The following is an 18,982-nucleotide window of genomic DNA, read 5'->3' on the forward strand; positions in this document are numbered from 1 at the left end:
AGGCCAGTTTGTCTTTAATCCATCTCAGCCTCCTTCAGCAGACAAACCTTTGTGATTGGCCGGCCCAGACAGCTGGCCTGTGTTTTTACCCGTACCTGACGGACAAATCCTCTGCGGTCCGGAAAGGTTTGAATTACTTGTCCCATGAGCCACGAGTTCCGAGGCGCTGTGCTGTCCATGATGAGGACGAGGTCTCCCACATTGAGGTTTCTTCTTGCTCCTGTCCATCTCGGACGCTCCTGCAGCTGGGGTAAGTATTCCTTGACCCATCTTTTCCAAAACAAATCAGACATGTATTGGACATGTCTCCATCTCCTGTGAGCATACATGTCTGTTGGCTAGAACATTTCCGGTGGTAAGGATGGCAACAACAATAGCAGGTGATTAGGAATCAATGCTTCCAGGTCATTCTCATCCATAGAGGCCTTTGTGATTGGCCGGCTGTTGATGATGGCCTCGACCTCGCAAAGCACTGTATGCAAGCCCTCTTCGTCCAGGTTTTGTACCCTTAGAGTGGCACTGAGTACCTTGCGGACAGATCTTATTAGGTGTTCCCATGATCCTCCATGACGTGAGCCAGCTGGTGGATTAAAACTCCATTTTATTCCCTTTTGCAGCATGACATTCCTAATCTGCTCACTGTTCCACTGCTCAATAGCACTTCTCAGTTCCCGCTCTGCTCCTGTGAAGTTGGTGCCATTGTCATAGTGAAGTTCCTGGACCTGACCTCTTCTGGCAATAAAGCGACTGAGTGCATTAATGCATGAGGCGGTGTCTAGCAATGCTGCAAATTCAGTGTGAACTGCTATGATGGCTAGATAGGTAAAGATCACAACATATCGCTTGACCATACTCCTTCTGCTCTTTACTTCAAAAGGTCCAAAGTAATCAACTCCCACACGAGTGAATGGGGGTTCATCAGGCATGATTCTTTCTTCGGGTAGTTCTGACATTTGCTGGTTCACTGGCCTAGCATTTAAACGGCGACAAATGATACACCTGGACAGCACCTTTCTTATAGCTGTCGTCACGCCAGTTAACCAGTATCTCTCTCGTAGCTTCGACAACATGTGGTTACGACCACCATGTCCCACTTGCTGATGTATGTGTCTAAGGAGAAGTTCCAAAACATGAATATCTTTCAGCAATATCACAGGGTGTTTCACCTCCGCTGACATCGATGATCTACTGAGTTGACCACCAACCCTTAGGACTCCGTCTTGCAGTTGTGGGCAGAGCTTTCGAAGATCTTAATGGGCTGACCTTTCCCCAGACATGCCATCACCTCAGGAAATTGTTTCTGCTGACAGTACTTAACAATGGACGGCTCAGCCTGATCCAAGTCCTCTACCATAAGACTCCTGGTCATGGTGGTCCTTTTAAAATTGTTCATCTTCTCTTCCACCCAGGATTTCTGTTGTTCCCTTGTGAGGACAGACTGTCCCGGTGTCAGATGTAATTGTTTCCTTTTCTCCACACAGGACAAAAGCCAGTCCTTTATCCTCAGGATCCATGCCACATATCTCTTCAGACGTGTCCAGGAGCCAAAATACTGGAACAGGTGAAAAACAGGCTCTTCTTCCACCTGTATTATGTTCCTCACAGCCACTTTCTTCACCTCAGGATCTTTAGGGGAAAGCTCACTCACAGCCACGTAGGATGTCTGATGAACGCCTCAACTTTCAAACCTCTGGAGGCTATGTCTGCTGGGTTACTGACAGTATCCACATACCTCCACTCTGCAGAAGAGGAAACTTGGAGGATTTGTGAGGCACGGTTAGCCACAAAAACTTTAAAACGCGAGGACTCGTTCCTTATGTACTTGAGGACTGATTCACTGTCGGTCCAAAATATAGAATCCACAAGATCCCTCTGCAGCTCTTTTTTTCCAGAGTACATCCATACGACTGGCCATAGTTGCAGCAATGAGCTTCATCCTTGGGATAGTTACCGATTTTAGTGGAGCAACTCGAGATTTTCCCATCACAAAGGCACAGTGTAGTTTAGAGTTCTTGTTCTTTGACACCAGGTAGGTAACTGCTCCATATCCATTCTCATTGGCATCACAAAAATGATGCAGTTGGGCTGTACAGGCTTCACCAAAATGAGGGTGTTTAAGGCACCTACTGACCTCAAATTTGTCCAGCATTTGGAGCTGTTGTATTAGCTTTAACCAGCCCTTGGCGATCAACTCGGGTATAGTTTCGTCCCAGCCTATCTCTCTCCTACACAGGTCTCTCAGGATCATCTTGGCTGTTAAAATAACAGGACTCAGCAATCCCAGGGGATCATAAATGGAGGCGATGGTTGATAGTATTCATCTTCTGGTAAGTGGTCTGTCCTTAAATTTGACCTTAAACTTAAATGAGTCAGATTTAATAGACCACTCAACTCCAAGCACTCTCTCCATTGGCAGAGCATCCAACTCCATGTCCAACTGTTCCTTGCCATTTGCTCTGAGATTCACAGGGACAGCTTCCAACACCTCTGATTTATTGCTCATCCACTTTGTGAGAAAAAACCCTCCTTTGGAGCATAAAGAAAACAGTTCCTGGTACAGTGATACAGCTTCTTCTTCTGTGGCTATGTAAACGAGGCAATCATCAACATAAAAACAGTGATATAGCTTGTGTCGTGGTTCCTTGCTATAGTGATGCCCGTAGTCTTCTGCACATCTTCTGAGGGCATAGTTAGCGCAGCAGGGAGATGATGTAGCCCCAAACAAATGAACTCTCATCCGGTATTCTGCAGACTGTTTCTCCAGATCTCCGTCTTGCCACCAGAAGAACCTGAGCAGATCGGTGTCTTCAGGAGTAACTCGTAGTTGATGAAACATGGATTCAATGTCTGCCATTATCACCACAGGTTCCTTTCTGAAGCAGGTCACCACTCCAATCAGAGAGCTTGTAAGATCAGGGCTTTGGAGAAGTTGAGTATCGAGCGATGTTCCTTGGTAACTTGCTCAACAATCGAACACAACTCTGATTTTGGCCTTTGTGGAATGGTAAACCCTGTGGTGTGGGATATACCAAACTTTTCCATCAGCATGTTTCAGCTCCTCTTCAGGCACTTTCTCGGCATAGCCTTTATCAAGAAGGTCATTGATGAAAGTGTTATAATCATAATAAAACGTTGAGTTCTTCTGCAGCCGCTGTTTGAGATGTTGTAAACGCTGCTCCACAAGTTTCCTGTAGTTTGTCATGCAGAGGGTGCTTTGCTTTAATGGCAGGCTGATCTGGTAATGATCATTCAGATGTTTCACTGAGTGCTTCACTGACTCCAGAAAACGCTGATCTTCTCTTGACATGGCAGCTTGCTCATCCAAACTGCTTTCAGGAAACTCATTTTTGAACTGTTGTTGCCAAAGCTCCTCCAGGTTGACAACCGAGACCCTGTTACTAGTTATATGTGGCTTCCTGTCTACAATCTCCTCACTGCTGCCTCCCAGTGGTCCATTAACGATCCATGTCAACATAGTCCTTGTGGGAAATGGTCCCCCATCTACATTGCACACCACTTCTAATGGCTCAGGGCTCTTGGCACATTAGTTCCAATCAGGAGCTTAATCCCTGTGTTGATTTGAGGTAAGTGAATGTGTTTCCGGTGATGCCACTTCTCAATGTCCTTTTTGGATGGAATACTTCCTTTATACACTGGCATGGATTCTTGTGTATAAACTTTCGGCAAATGAAGGAATTCGTCTCCGTGTAGTGCAGCCACCATCAATCCGGAGACTGTGTTGCTGCTCACAACCTTCTGCTGGGCCATTGTACTTAGAAGGATGTGTTCTTTCATCCCAGTGAGTTGCAGTTTATTCATTAGGCTTTCCGTACCAAACACTGCTGTGATCCCTTGATCCAAAGGCATAGGTGGTAACTATTTTGCTTCCCTTTTTAGATTTTACTCGGACGGGTACAATTGGAAGTTTAGAATCTTGGTCTCCAGCCCCTGTAAGGCCATTGGACACCAGACTCAGACCCCTCCATCCTTCTCAGCCTGCTCCGAATCCTTTTCTCTGTGGAGTACAGTGGGGTGCTTCAGGTTACACTTGGAACAAGAAATCTTTTTGCGGCAGTGCTTACTTATGTGTCCTGTACACAAACAACTGAAGCAAAAGCCATTTCTCTTCAAAAATTCAATCTTCTTTTCATGTTCCATCCTTCCCAGCTGTGTACACATAACCAGTGTGTGTCCTGCACCACAGAAAATACACATATTCAGCGCTGGTGTTGTACCTCCGTCTTTCTTTGCAGGCTCAGGTTCGTTCGCCACAGGTCCACTGGTGGTGGCAAAACTGGCTCCTTTGGATCGAGACTCTGATCTTAGTTTGTATGTTCCTTTATTCATTATTGTAGGAGAATAGTGTATATTGCCAAAGACAGGATCTGTTAGAATCTTAACCTGCTTTTCAATAAAATCTGCAATGTCACTGAACTTTGCTCTTCGTTGCCGCTGTTCCTGTAGCTCACAAGCTTGGCTTCTCCATCTGTCTCTGAGCTTGTATGGGAGCCTTTTCATGATGCTCAGCATATTTGAAGGCATATCTAAGTCATGAAGATACTGCATATCTTCCATTGCATTACAGCAGCCGCTGAGGAATAAATTGTAATCGTGTAGTGCCTTCACATCCTCTGTTCCTATTGTATGCCACGAAAGGGCTTTGTCCATGTAGCAAAAGGCAACCTTTTGCTCATTACCAAACTGCTCTTTTAATAAAGCTTAGGCTCTCAACTATCCATGATCTGGGTCTTGGTTTTGACAGCTCCTCACAAGTTCTTTTGCATGTCCGTTAGTATATTGTTCCAGGAAGTATAGACGGTCTGAGTTATTTGTTGTATTTCTTTTGACTACATTCTCGAAAGCCTTCATGAATATGTGATATTTTAATGGATCACCATCAAATATTGGAATATCTCTCTTTGGTAGAGCTGCAAGGCATTGCTGTTGTATAAGCAGAGTTGTTATTTCATTTTGCTTTCTCATAATGGCAAGAACATAATTGTTTTCTACATCAAGTGCATTACTATTTGGGTTTGATGTAAGTTGATGAACACGCTGCATGTTAGCCGGTTCTCTTTCAAACTCGGAATACTGTGGGACTTTATCGTATGAAGGTGTTATGTTTTCCATCACAGTTTGTTTAACTGACTGTTTTCCATCATTGTTTATTGTTTCCTGGTTTGCAGCTGCTGATGGATGGAAATTCTTTGCATTGAGTTGTTGTTGAGATTTTCCTTTTTTCAAATATGAATTCATTCCATCTGAAACCTTTGATGACCTGTTTCCACTTGTTGAGCTTTGTATTTTCAGTATGTTTAATTTTGCAATTTTTTCAGCAATTTTGGTATACAGTTGTAATTTTTCTTTCTTTTTACGCAGTTGTTCCTCCTCTTCTTCTAGCTGTAATCTTGCGTTCTTTTTGCGTAGCTCTTCCTCTTCTAGCACATGTTTTTCATTCAACAAGCTTTGTCTAGTGGCCAAAGCAGCTAGCTCAGCTTCAGCAATTAAACGTGCAGATGAAACAGAAGAGTACATGGAACTTTTGCGAGATCCAACATTGGAAATACTGTCACCTACTTTTATTTCATCTTCATGTACATCACAGAAATTTGATAAATGTTCATTTATTTCATTTAGTTCAGGTTGTTCCTGTGGGTTAGTGTTGTATTGTTCAGTTTCCTTTATCCATTGTCTGGTTTAATTTTTAAATGTTTCAGTGTATTTCATTACACTTGACAACCATTCGACTTGTTTATCAAACGTATCTTGTGGCAGTAGTGGTAACAGTTCAGTAGAAAACATGTTTTCTTTGTTTCATGAGCTCCTTCATTTCTGATATCATTCGTTTTATTTTATTCACAAGATGTCTGCGCTCAATTTGCAGTTTTTCCACCTTATTCACCAAGGCCTTTTCAGTGAGTTTGCTTTCTCTCCTTTTCCCAGACTCCATTTCAGAGCACAATATCTCACCACTTGTTTGACTCATTCTGACTTTTCTGAATCAAATATATTTAAATGCATCCACAGGGTGAGATGAACAGGGAAGTTAATTTTTTAAAGCAACATCTCCAAAGCATCGCATTATTTAAATCCACAATACAGGCGTCAATCAAAGCGCATTTGTATCCAAATAGCGCACGGACGTCTTTATCCGCTCACAAAGTCACTCCAGCCTTAATGCGCATGGATTCCTTAGTCACAAACAAACGAGAAACAGGCAGCGTACCCGTTCTTCCTTGTGACGTTTGGATGTGGCGCTGTACCCGGCCTCATGACACGGACGCACGTTGTCCTGGCTCGTTTGTAGCGTGTATTGCGAGCGATTGCTTTCATTAAATGCCTTTTTTTGTTGACAAATGTAGCGACTCCAAAGTAGCCTTGTCGCTTGAGAGGAGATGAATGGGTTTTGTACCTGTCAGACGCGCTGTTGCTGTGGCGAAGAAGCACACTGAGTCTTGAAGTTGAGTTTTCCTTTTGCCTTTTAATTTAACAGCGGCTTTCACCGTTAACACACACTGGATGGGTTCGTGTACACCTTACAATATGTAGAAGCATGTGAACAAAGTGAAGCGAAGTGGTCAACAAAAAATACGACTACCCAGCTCTCCTTTCTAAAATGACAGCCAGAAATACATGCCTTTTGAACTAGCCGCCCTTTACCACCCATCATGTGACCCTGCCTCCTGTGCGTTACCACAGCAACCAAACACCGTGTCACACATACACCAATATCCTATATTATGGCTCCTTGAAAGACCAATCAACTGTCAGAGGTTCTTTTTTGCTTTTACTTCTCTCTTGTAAATATTACAGGTTGGCAAACTGGTGTCCAGCTTCCAACAGTGGAGTTAAACAAAATATATCAGGTTTTACAGTAGTAAGACCATACGTTACATACGTTAAGCATAAAGGATTTTCAGGGATGGAAGCCAAAACAAACCAAATTAAAACTCAAGGCTCTACACGCCAATATCAGAGCCATATAAACCTAGAATGTGTTTTCTATGTTCAGTATCAATATTTGATCTCTTAATCTCCTGTTTGACTGCAAACGTATGTTTCAATGTAGTTTGTCCTGAGGAAGAAATAAAAATGATTTGTGACAGAAACGTGAATGATTGAATGCTGTGAGGCATCAAACGTCTCTCCACTGATGCACATGACCAAAGCTGAATTGAAGCAATGATAACATCACAAGGACCATAGCTCGGTTTGTTGTTCACTGCAGGTGTTACAGCCTGTCTTTTTTCCTGCAGAAATATTGAGAAATGAGACACGCCACCTTTACTTCTCCACTTCTCTGCCTGCTGTGTTCCTGTTTGGAGTCTTTTTTGTGTTTTTGAATCATAATTATCCCAGCACATTTTCTGGAAGTGACACCTGCATCCTGTTGAGGGCCTGAATGCGTGTGTGTGTGTGCGTGCGTGCGTGTGTGTTAAGCACCAGTGGGTCTCTGTCCTTCACAGCATGTGTTAGAGCAGGAGATACGTGGGAGAGTTCCTTGTTTGTTTATTTGTTTGTTTGCATATTACTAATGAATATCTAGGACATCTCAGACTTCTCAGTTCCCCACGCTCGATGTGGTTTGTTTTGCTCCAGTATTAAAAGTGCAATGAAGTGTGTGGCATGATTGCAGGAATGTTAACAGAAGCAGATGTGGGCGTGTTGTTTTGATACAAATGTACGACAGGTGAAACATTGAATAAGATACATCCACAAGAGAAAAAATGTGTCATGATTTCTAGGTTCGTGGTAACATAAGACTGTATGTTTAATCTGAATGCTTAATCTCTTCGGTTATTTTCTGACACTGATTCAGCATTTATGCTGTAACCTCTTCATGGTACTAAAGGGATCTGTTGTCCAATAGAATAAGGTGTTTGCTAAATCATGAAAAACACTTTCCTATAGAGTGTGTATGATCTGTCTTTATCCTACAGAAGTTGTATTCATAAAATAGTTGAAAATGGCCATCGGTGGGTTTGTTTGTGTTTGCAAATCTCTGTGTTTGTATGTTTTATAGGATATACTAGGAATTAGTTTAGGCAATAGCACACCTGCTGTGGTAATTACTAAAGTCCTAATCCAGAGGATGTGTGCATCCTGGGCAATGAGCACACACGCGTGCCATGGTCATCATGTTACAAAGTCATTCTACTTTTTTCTTTAACAACAATACACATTTTTTTTTTTAATCCTTAGTTTTCTGTGGCCTAAAAAACCTATTTTACTGGAAGCCATTTCTGAGTAATTTCTATAGTGTCTGAACTATAGTGTCTATAGTGTCTAAAAGGGTCCAACACTGCAAAAAAACACTGTATGCGCTCGACAGGGTAACTACGCCGTACTGCATATACTGTTCATTCTCATACAGTGGCTTGCAAAACTGTTATTACCCCACTTTTTGTTACATCACAACAACAAAGATAGATTATTATAGATCAACTTAAAATTTTAAAGTGGAAATAAATTGATACATTGTGTTTTTTTTTTTTTTTTTGGAAAAAAACAACTAAAAAAACAACAAAAACTAAAAATTGCAACTTGCAAAAGATTTGTTTACTCTAGAATACAGTGCTAATACCTTTAGAAGTCACTTAATTAATAAACATTAGGGTGGTAATGCTCCTTGCCTTGGTTGCCAACTGCAGTAAAACTACACAGAAGTATGAATAAAGCTATTTTGTGAAGACCTTAGACATCCGTTAGTGAACATTTCTGACATTCACTTGCAACGGATAAGGTTTATGGTTCCACATCTGGAATCGACAGTTTTGGTGTGAGAGTGTGTTGTTGGGATTTGGTTCTTGGGTTCTTTTCCAGCCCCCGACGCCTGGGCCTGTTTGGACTGGTGATTGATTCATGACCTGACTTGCGTGAAGGTCAAGGCAAAGAAGAGGAAAGGATTGCCAGCTGCTGGGGGGGCGTGCGCATGCAGCCTCTTGTGGGTGTTTCACCCGCCTTCCCTATAGTTTATGGGGGAGGGAGGGCAGACAGACGGCCAACAAAGGCGTTGAAATATAATCCCTGAAAACATTCAGATGACGTATGGGACGGAGCGTCTTTCTGCACAACACCCTGTTAACAGATGAGGCAGGCTGGCTATGGGAGCCAAAGAAGATAAGCAATTTGTTTTTGATTCAGGCTAGCTCAATTTCGCTAGCCTTGAGTCTCCCAGCATTATTCCAATAAGGTGGCCTTTTTAACCTGGCAAGCCGAGCATTCAACTTCCCTAACTTGGATTCAATTTTGTGTAAACGTTCCAAAGCAGCCTCCTGCTTGCTTTTGAGATCATTCATCACATGAGTCTGAGTGTTTAGAGCCTTGCTCCATCCTTCAGAAATTACTGGCAGCCTTTGCAAAACGTCTTCCAACATAATACGGACTTTGTGATAGGTTAGAAAGCTGCCAGCTCCAATCAGCAGCATGTCTGCTACCATAATTCCAATTATGTAGATGTCTTCCACGTCTTCCACGAAAAAAATCGACAGACACACAACTCGCCACTTGTTCCAAGGGTCCAGTGTATATCCAGCCGCAAATGTACCGCTTGGACAGGTGGGCTTACCATTCCCTGATCTTTTTGTTGAAAACTTGAGAGACCAACTGATCAATTCCAGAATTCCAGTTTTGGATGAAATGCAAAGAGAGGCTCCTATTAGATTCACAAGACCAGACAAAACAAAAGCAGCAGCAAGGACAGATACAGGTGGGGAAAGAGGAAGCAGAGAAAAATGCAACCGCCTTGGTTGAGGAGCAGAAGAGGAAAAACATGCATGTTCTGTTAGACAAACCTGCTTAGTTAACAGTCATGATAGAGATCTGTTGATCAACAGAATAGACAGCATTTGTTCTGTCCGTCTTTGACACAGGTCTCACCTCCTGATCATTAACTTATCTTTTTAATTGTTAGTTCCACAATGCACCTAATTCACATCTTAGTGGACACCTATACATCTTACCTAACCCTTCTCTTACCTTACAATGGTGTGGCACTGCTCTCTCTTGCTTGTTTTAGTTTAGTTTAGCAGGAAGAGGTGTGATGGTCACGAAGCACAAACACACATAAATCATTGTCAGCAAAAATTAAAGCAAAGATGCCCTTGAAAACCTTTGACTCCTTTCATTGAGTTGAATAAAAAGAATAAAAAAATCGAGCCAGGTTAAGAAAAAAACATATAGAAAAGAGGACATTTGTGACCAATTAGCAAAATAAAGTAGCAGCCATAGGCTCAGGGTAACTCTGGAGGAGATCGACAGGTCCGGTGGGAGAATCTGTCCACCGGACAATAGCATTAATGGATGAGTAACAATAAGAAATCAATTTTTGATAGATAGCCATAAGAAGTTTGCAGTTTGACACAAGTCATGTTGGGGACACTGAAAACTTTTTTGACGTATGAAGCTATTTTGCAAAGAAGAAGCATTCTATAACAAGTTCGGATGAACTACGGCCGGGCCCGAATTGCACGGCTCTTGACATCAGCTCATAGAATATCCATGTCAAATTACAGCCCGATTCAACGAGCATTAATGGAGTAGTCATTTGAAAAGCCCCTGTGGCACATACAGTAATGGGCTTCATTCATATATTGGTATGTGTCAATGAGTCGGTACCATCAACTGTCGCAATATTTGACTCACAAATAAATGAGAAAACAGCTTTAAAGGAAATTGCCGAAAAAATGGGCTCTGAGCAACTCATCATATTCATTCATAGTATTCATACCGAACTGCATACTGATCTAACAAGAACTAACGGAGCAGTAGTCATTTGAAAAATGGGGCCCCCCTGGTGCCCCCGTGACACATACGAGGTAATGGGCCCCATTTATATATTGGTATGTGCCAATGATTCGGTAACACCAACCGTCATAATATTTGACCCGCAAATAAATAAGAAATTGACTTTAGTTCTACCCAGAACAAGTACAATAAAGAGTTCTCAAATTTGTGTACTCAACAATATCGGGGATTACCGATATGAGTACCTGATGCGAGTCACATATGCAAATGCAAACATCTTATTAGTGTCAGTGACTGGATGTACCTTTACATATTTTTACTAAGCCTAATGTTGGGTTCAGATTTGAGTTATCCGTCAAGGTTTATTTTCCACCATTTACTCCTATTGAGCGCCACAGATAGGATTAACAATGTGTGTGTGCGCGTGTGTGTTTGTGCATTAGGTGCAGAATGTAAGTCAGTCCATGGAGGTCGTAGACCTGCGGACATCCAGAGACCTGCAGTATGTTCGAGACACGGAACCGCTGCTGAGAGGAGTGGACGGACGTTTACACACATATGTGACCAGTCCTCGCACATTGACGACAAAGGGCCTCCAGGTACACACACGCACACACACATTGGAAGATCGTTGCTGCAGGGAACACATAACCCTTGGTGTGAAAACATTGATTTCACGGCGTGCCAAGCTGTAGTTTGCTGTCTGTTCTTAGACACGCAAGCATCAAGGGGACAAAATTTGCCTTGGATACTGTAATTTTGTTGGTTACATATTTGCTGCAGAAGTGCATCTCACCACCTTACATTAAAAGCACCAGCATCATTGCACAAATTAAGATCACATAGTTAAACAGTAAAGAAGCCAAATTAAATGATGGTAGAAGTTTATTACAATTGATGAAATTCACACAAAGATGCAGAAGACCATTATGGTACAAGGGCTACAGCCTGTTGTTGTGTTAAAAAAGTTATTTTATACAAATATTTTCATCACCATTATACAAATCAATTCTTTAAAACTCATACAATGTGATTTCCTGGATTTTTTGTAAATATGATAAAATTACAGACCTCTCTCATCTTCATAAGCAGTACAACTTGCACAATCACTGGCTGCTAAATATTTTTTTTGCCCCACTGTAAATGTGATCTCAGAGACTGTAGGGTGGATTTATTTAATAGACTACAGTGTCAGATGCCATTGTGTATTTATTTATTTCATATATTATTTTACTCATCTTCTATTTCCGTGAATTGCATCCATTATTCTAAGTTGTATTGTACATGATCACAGGCTCTGCTGGTGTCCATCACACCTCACATTGGATACAAAGCGGAACCCTGGAGAGGATGAAAACGTTACCACTTTCAACACAAATACACAAAAAAATTGCATTCAGACATCCGTTCACTCCTATAGGCAATTTGGAGACACTACTCAGCCTTATCTGCGTCATTTCATACCAGTGGTTCTACTAAACCTTGCAAGGTTCATCAGTGCATTCACCAAACCCTTTGTATTTGGATAAATAAAACTAAATTTCACTAAAACGCAGGTATACTTCATTCTGACTCACACACGGAAACCGGGGCTGATTGATTTTGCTTTGTTCAAAATGCTTTTGATTCTGGCCTGGGGTCGGGCCCCTGCTGGCTCTGGGCTCGCCGGCGGGTGCCCACTGGCTGCCTGTTCGGCGCGGTTCTGGTCGTCTGCTGGGTGTGGGCTTCGGCTCCTCCGCTGGGGCCTCGGGCAGGGAGTTCTCGGGGCCCTCCCCTCGGGGGGTTGGGCGCGGGGGTGGGGTGGGGGGGTGGGGGGGTCGATGGGGTGGGGGGTCTGGGGGTTGGGGGTGGGATCGGTGGCGTGGTGCGCTGGGTCCTTGGCTCCTTGGGGCTTTCTCGGGTGTGTATGGGGGGGCGATGGCTGCCTCTCGGCTTGGGATCTTGGGGGCGTTCGGGGGACTGCTTGGCCGTGGGGTGGTCGCCGGGGGCCCTTAGGCTGCCTGCTCTTGCTGCTGGCCTGACTGCTTCTTCGGGCCCGGGGGCGGCTCTTGGGTTTTGCAGTGGCGGTACTTGGAAATACATTTGTCATGGATGCACTGGCCTTGGGCTGTGGGATAACACTCATACTGGGCTCAACCTTAGACACGTTGTTCCCAAATACCTGTTTTCTGGAATTTCCACTCACCTCTTCCTCTGTTCACAGCCACCACCATTATTCCTAAACCACACACTGGTCACCAAACTGGCTTGACAACACAACAATAAACACAATATACACAACCACAATTTCACATCGCATCACTTAAAACTATTCCTCACCCATTCCATATCCTATCTTGTATCCCTCTTCCCTGCTAACTTCCCCACCCCCCTCCAACCCCTCACCTTGGTGTAACACTGCCCTCTCTTTTTTACACCCTCCCTTTAATAAAGTATTTCTTACCCTTCCCTAGGGAGGGCTGGTGACGGTCACAATTATGCAATGAAATAAATAAATTTATTTAATTGCAATAATAAAATATGCATTGCTGTCAAAAGATTGCACTTCTTGTAGTGTTAACCTTCGAAAGCATGTGCAGACAAGAGAAGAAAAAAAAAAAAAAAAAAAAAAAAAAAAAAAAAAATGATTTTGTTTTAATTTTTATTATATAAATTATATAAAAAATAAATTAAAAATTGTTATTATTGTTTGATGAACTACCTTTTCATAGCACTTAATTTTGTGTAACCTGCTGAACCTCTGTGACTGACTCAATGAATCCCTAGGGTTTGATTGAACACAGGTTAAAGCTGATATCTGGAGTTTCTGAGAAACGTCTCGATACCCCGCCCTAAACCACTCCACTTCCTCCCCCTTCTCTGCCAATCTACCAGAAGCCACGCCTCTACTTTTCTGCACGCGCATTCCGGAACATAGCAAGGTCGCATCGGGTCGCATTGATATAGGTCTATGGTCTTTTGGTGATGGACATTTCTGGGGTAAAAGCCAAAATCATATTTATCTGTTTGCTGGTGTGATGCGCGGCCTTGTTTCAGTGCACAGTTCCGGAATTCACTTTGATTGACAGTATCCGCGACAGGAAGTCGAAGCCTATTGGCTGGGCGATCACGGCGCTCGTTTCCATTTGTATAGGGTTCTATAAGACGAAGGCCATAGTAAAAGACTAATTTTTTTGCATTTCAAAAGACTCATACATAAACATAGATTTCTCAGAAACTCCAGATATCAGCTTTAAGAAGCAGTGCTTTAGACTGTGTAAAGCAGCTTATCCAAGCATGAGAGAAAATGTAAATATGCACATACAAGCACACAAAGCCACACACGTACACACTTTATTTCCATTCAGCTACAGTAATGTGACATGTTCCTTCATCATTGCTGACCGCCATTGAGTAGTTTAAAATTAAGTGCAGATTACATGTTGGATTAATTGAAAGAACACAACAGCAGCATGTTTAGGCAAGGGCAAGGCAAATTTATTTGTATAGCGCATTTCATACTCAAGGCAACTCAATGTGCTTTACATGATAAAACATTCAATTGTTTAAAATCAATAAGAACATTTAAAATCATCAGTAAAATCAATTAAAATCATCACTAAAATCATCAACAAACACATTACATCAACAACATGACCAAAAATCTCTCTCTCAATCATATGCAGTAGAGAAAAAAGTGCCTTTAACTTTGATTTAAAAATGTTCACATTGGATGTTGACTTCAGCTCTGTTTACAATAGTGTGTGTGTGTGTGTGTGCGTGCGTGCGTGCGTGCGTGCGATGAAACCCATATTTGGCTTACTGCAGCTGTAATAGGTGATATGTAATTACAAAACTCTCTCCTGGTCAGTTCTGGTCAGACTGCCCATAAACTGTTCAGATACCATAGTACACTGATAGCACACGCCAAGTTCCCTGCCTGAGGAGACTGTTCCATGTTTTGACTACCACTATCAGCAACATACATAAAACTGAGGGGCGGATTCACTAAAGATTTAGGGGCAAAACATCTCTCCATGCATTAAAAATGTTTGTGCAGCAGACTGAGAAGTCCATCAGCCTCCAATTGAACTTCTTCAAATGTCATTTTGTGCTTCTATGAACTCACCTCTCCATGTTGAACGAGCAAAATGTTCATTTAAAGATGGTGGTCTCAACCATGTCTATACGCGCACCTATTAGTGGTGCAATGTTAGTGAATTCCCTACAGCAGGTGAAGAAACAGCGCCACCAAAGGATTTAGGGACGCACCTGGTTTACCACCCTTTAATTCAGATCTCAATGAATCTGCCCCTAAGAGCACCAAACAGCAGACAGATTTGCTGAGACTTACACTCTCAGCTGGTGAACCTCCAAACCCCAGACTGTCTGCCCAAAACCCTTTGACATAATAAACCCTGTGTCTGGATTTGACCAGGAACCCTAAAGTTTGCCTCCATTTCATTCATCTGCATCCTCTGGGTTTGCAGCTTCTTTAAGTGGAGGTTTGGGCAGGTTGGTGGCAGGGCTGCTTTTGAGTGCGGAAAATACGTCACACTTCACAATTTATATATATGTTTTTCTTCATTAAATAATTTTCAACTATAAATAGCAGAAAGACATTAAATAGTTTTCAACTATTTCAATCAACTAGCTTTCAGTTTCATAAAGAAAGGCCTTCATATATATATGAAGAAACAAATAATGTCCTAGCTAACTCATGCACTAGCTAACTAATGTGTATAATTAAAAACTGTGCACCTGCTACTTATGGAATGAAAGCTCGTATTAGGAGAGAAAATATTCTTAATGAAAGTGAGACAGCAGATTTGCATGTATTGCATTGAGGTGCTGCTACACACATCAGTGTTGCTGAAAAGCAAATGATCAACACACATGAATCCCATCATGATAAAAACGATGACACTGATTGATCGGTTCTCATTTCCCCTAAAAGTGCTTTCGAAAACTTTGTTTCCCAATTCATCATTTTTAGGCTGTAGCCAGTCATTGCGAGGGAGAGACATCATGGTGAAGCTAAGACTGGGATTTTGGAGCATATTTAAGTTTTGATAGGATAAGGATGCACAGCTTTTATGTAGTTTGCATTCAAGTCATGTTGTCTTTGTGACAGTAAGCAGGTCTGACTAATGAGGTCTCATGAGCTGCAGGTGTGTTTCTACCTTTACGAACCAAAAGACAGAAGCTGCGTCCGAATAGTCCCTCCTATCTTCTTTACTATCACTGTTCCTTCACTACCCAGAAGTGTTTAAGTGGCAGCCGTGATAAAAAAAAAACGTCTGAGTTCTCTTTAAGCTCATGAAAGGCTCAATGCTTCCTTTACAACCTCCTTTAGCCTAGGAAACACTGATGCATCCTTTATAAAAGGTAAAGACGACATAATGCTGACCCACAATTCCTCACAATGACTGTAGCAATGCAATAATATGCCTTGAACAACTTTAAATAAATAATCTAAAACCCATATATTATTATATGTAGAACATATTCTCAGATTATAACTGACATAAAACAGACACTCTGTGGTTCAATGAAAAGGGATCAGAGACATTTTTAGCCACATTATCTTTTATTCAACGTAATTCATATTTCTGAGTGGAAGGTGAGTGTGAGCAACCATTCTCAATCTGACGTTCTTTTAGTTTCACTTTTGTTCCTCATAGCCTGGTAGCCTCTTTTCCTTTATTTCACATTCAACCCGTGTGATTTTTTAGGTTTTTTTAGGACGCACGTCCAGAGCGTCTTCAATGCTGGTGACAAGCGTACTGACTAAATGAATCCTTGTAGGTAGCGCTCAAGGAATGCCGTTCCAAAGATTGCAACAAAAATGTTTTGATGACCCAAAAAAGAACTAATCTACAGTAAATTTGCAATAATTTTCCATAACATGTTATTTCCCATTCTAAAACGTTTTTTCACCGACCCTTCACTGTGGAAGTGCACAACGCATTATTTAAAGTTTGACAGGGGTACCTTTTGCTTCCTGCGCATGTGGGTGCACATGCACGAGTCTGTGGAAATGTTTGGCCACATGTGTTTATGTCTTTAAAACAAAGCTAAACAACTGTTTTACAATATGCAAGTAATAAAATATCTTATTTAATACTTTTAAAGTAATGGAACTGAGACATGAAGAAGGCAGCTTCTCCTCACTCTCTAGCATCAGCAGGACAGACACTTGGCAGTGCAATAGTGAGAGTGAAGCCTCATTTTTCATTTTGGGGATACATCACATCCCAGCATGACGATACATCACTCTTCCATTACATCTCTGAGCTGGTTTTTTTTTTGGCTTGTGCTGGTGTTGTGAAAAATGCAACACAGTTTGTCTGCATTGAGCCTCACCCAAAACACAAATACTAACCTCTACTTCCTGGAGTCCAGCATATTACTGAGTTATTTTCAATATGCCTTTCATCTTTAGCTTTGCATTATCCTTCCAGCTTTGTGGGTAAGTGAGAGGCTGCTTTTAAATTTTTATATAGTCAGTATAAATGTGTGTGTGTGTGTGTGTGTGTGTGTGTGTGTGTGTGTGTGTGTGTGTGTGTGTGTGTGTGTGTGTGTGTGTGTGTGTGTGTGTGTGTGTGTGAGCGCTCTTGTGCTTGTCGTATCTCGGGGGGGTTTCACAGTCATGAGCTTTTTCCTTTGCACTCAGAGGCAGAACTCCTGAATATTCAAATGCAGCTACAGTAAGATGATCAGTAACCTAGCAGTATTTTTATCACACGGAGGAAGGACACAAGGGAGATGGAGAGAGGAAGGTCAAACCGAGAGTTTTTGCCTTGTGGGAGGGAGGGATGAGTAGAATGTGGTTAAAAAATAAATTAAAAAGCGCCAGTGTAAAGGTCAGACAGAGATAAATGATATGAGAAGATGAAACAGGACGAGGAGCTTGAAGAAATTAAGATTAGGGGGAGACATGGCAGGTGATCTGGTGATAGATATTCACAGTGTAATAAACCACGACATTGTTGGCATTTTGTCAGAATGGTTTTAATGAAATATTAACAAGACCAAAATTGTGGGTAAAAACTACTGCCATTTCCAATCAGTGACGTAAAGTTACCAGCTCTTTATACGGATAGACATGCCACAGGGCGTCGAGGCAACCCCAAGGTTGAAAAACACTGATTTAGTGGCGCCTGAATAGATTTATTTCTATAGTTTTTATCACTTGCGGTTACTTTATTTGTTAAAGGCACACTGTGGACTTTGTGACCTAAAAAGTTGACGCATATGAAATATTTTAAATGATTCCTCAGGCCAATATACAGGGCTTGACAGTATCAACGCTCCCAGCGGGGAGAAGACGGACCAACATTGACCAGGTCATGTGACCTGGAGAACGTTTCACTTCACGGCAGTTACGTGACCACAGGCTCTGATATACTCAATGAGCTAAGGCTTTTGCTACTATTTTTCACTAAGTGGTGCTTTTTGGTCACTCCATCACTTTATCGCTCCACTGACGCGATGACCAGGGAACTGTGTGTGTGTGTGTGTGTGTGTGTGTGTAGAATCAGTGACAGAGGAGAGAGAGAGAGAGGTCTGATCACTTCTTTTCCTTCTTCTCTGACCGTATGTTTACAGCACTTATCATAGAAAGCTCCACTTTTACGGTTTAAATTATCAACTTACGGACTTACAAAAGGATGAGTTCACTCAGAATGTAGGTTTATTCAAGAAGTTAACCGCTTTAATTTTGCACCGATAAATTGAGGAAGTGTAGTACAGCCCTCTGCTGCAGCCCTCTGCACTGTAGCTGGAGGGAGCAGGGAGGGGCTGCTGCCTCAGCTCGACAGACTGTGAAATGGGAGAGTTGTTGCTTGAAGTCGCTTAAAAAGTTAAAATTTTTCAACTTTGAGCGACAAAGTCGCGCTTGACCTCGTCGCTCAAATCACGCAAGTCACGTCGCGTGAGGGGGGATAACTTGAGGTCACTTCATTTGCATTGATTTGAATGTAATCTAATCGCTTCAGTCACTTCAGTTGCGTTCAGTGTGAACTCACCTTCAGGCATTTTGCGTAAGCGACAGATTCCTACTTACATAAAACTAACTTTACTTTTCTTTAATAGTGAATGCTTTAATCTTCCTCTGTCTCTCTCTTTCAAGTACCCCCTGTAGTGCCACCGCGTACCCCTAGGGGTAGACATACCTCCATTTGAGAAACATAGGTCTAATAGACTTGGTTAATTGAGAATGTTAAAAAAAATAAGTTCAAAACATCTTGACATT

The 18,982-nt window shown here is 42.0% G+C and overlaps 1 protein-coding gene across 1 annotated transcript in view; it reads left to right on the plus strand.

Annotated features, from left to right (window-relative positions):
* LOC114462053 (noelin-2-like) overlaps positions 1-18,982 on the plus strand; it is a 70,082-nt gene that overhangs the window by 14,518 nt on the left and 36,582 nt on the right. Inside the window, exon 3 of the mRNA XM_028444641.1 lies at positions 11,190-11,345. Within this exon, the coding sequence (XP_028300442.1) occupies positions 11,190-11,345 (156 nt within the window). The remainder of the gene's footprint in view (positions 1-11,189; positions 11,346-18,982) is intronic.

This window comes from Gouania willdenowi, chromosome 1 (assembly GCF_900634775.1).
Source record: "Gouania willdenowi chromosome 1, fGouWil2.1, whole genome shotgun sequence".
Taxonomy (NCBI): Eukaryota; Metazoa; Chordata; class Actinopteri; order Blenniiformes; family Gobiesocidae; genus Gouania; species Gouania willdenowi.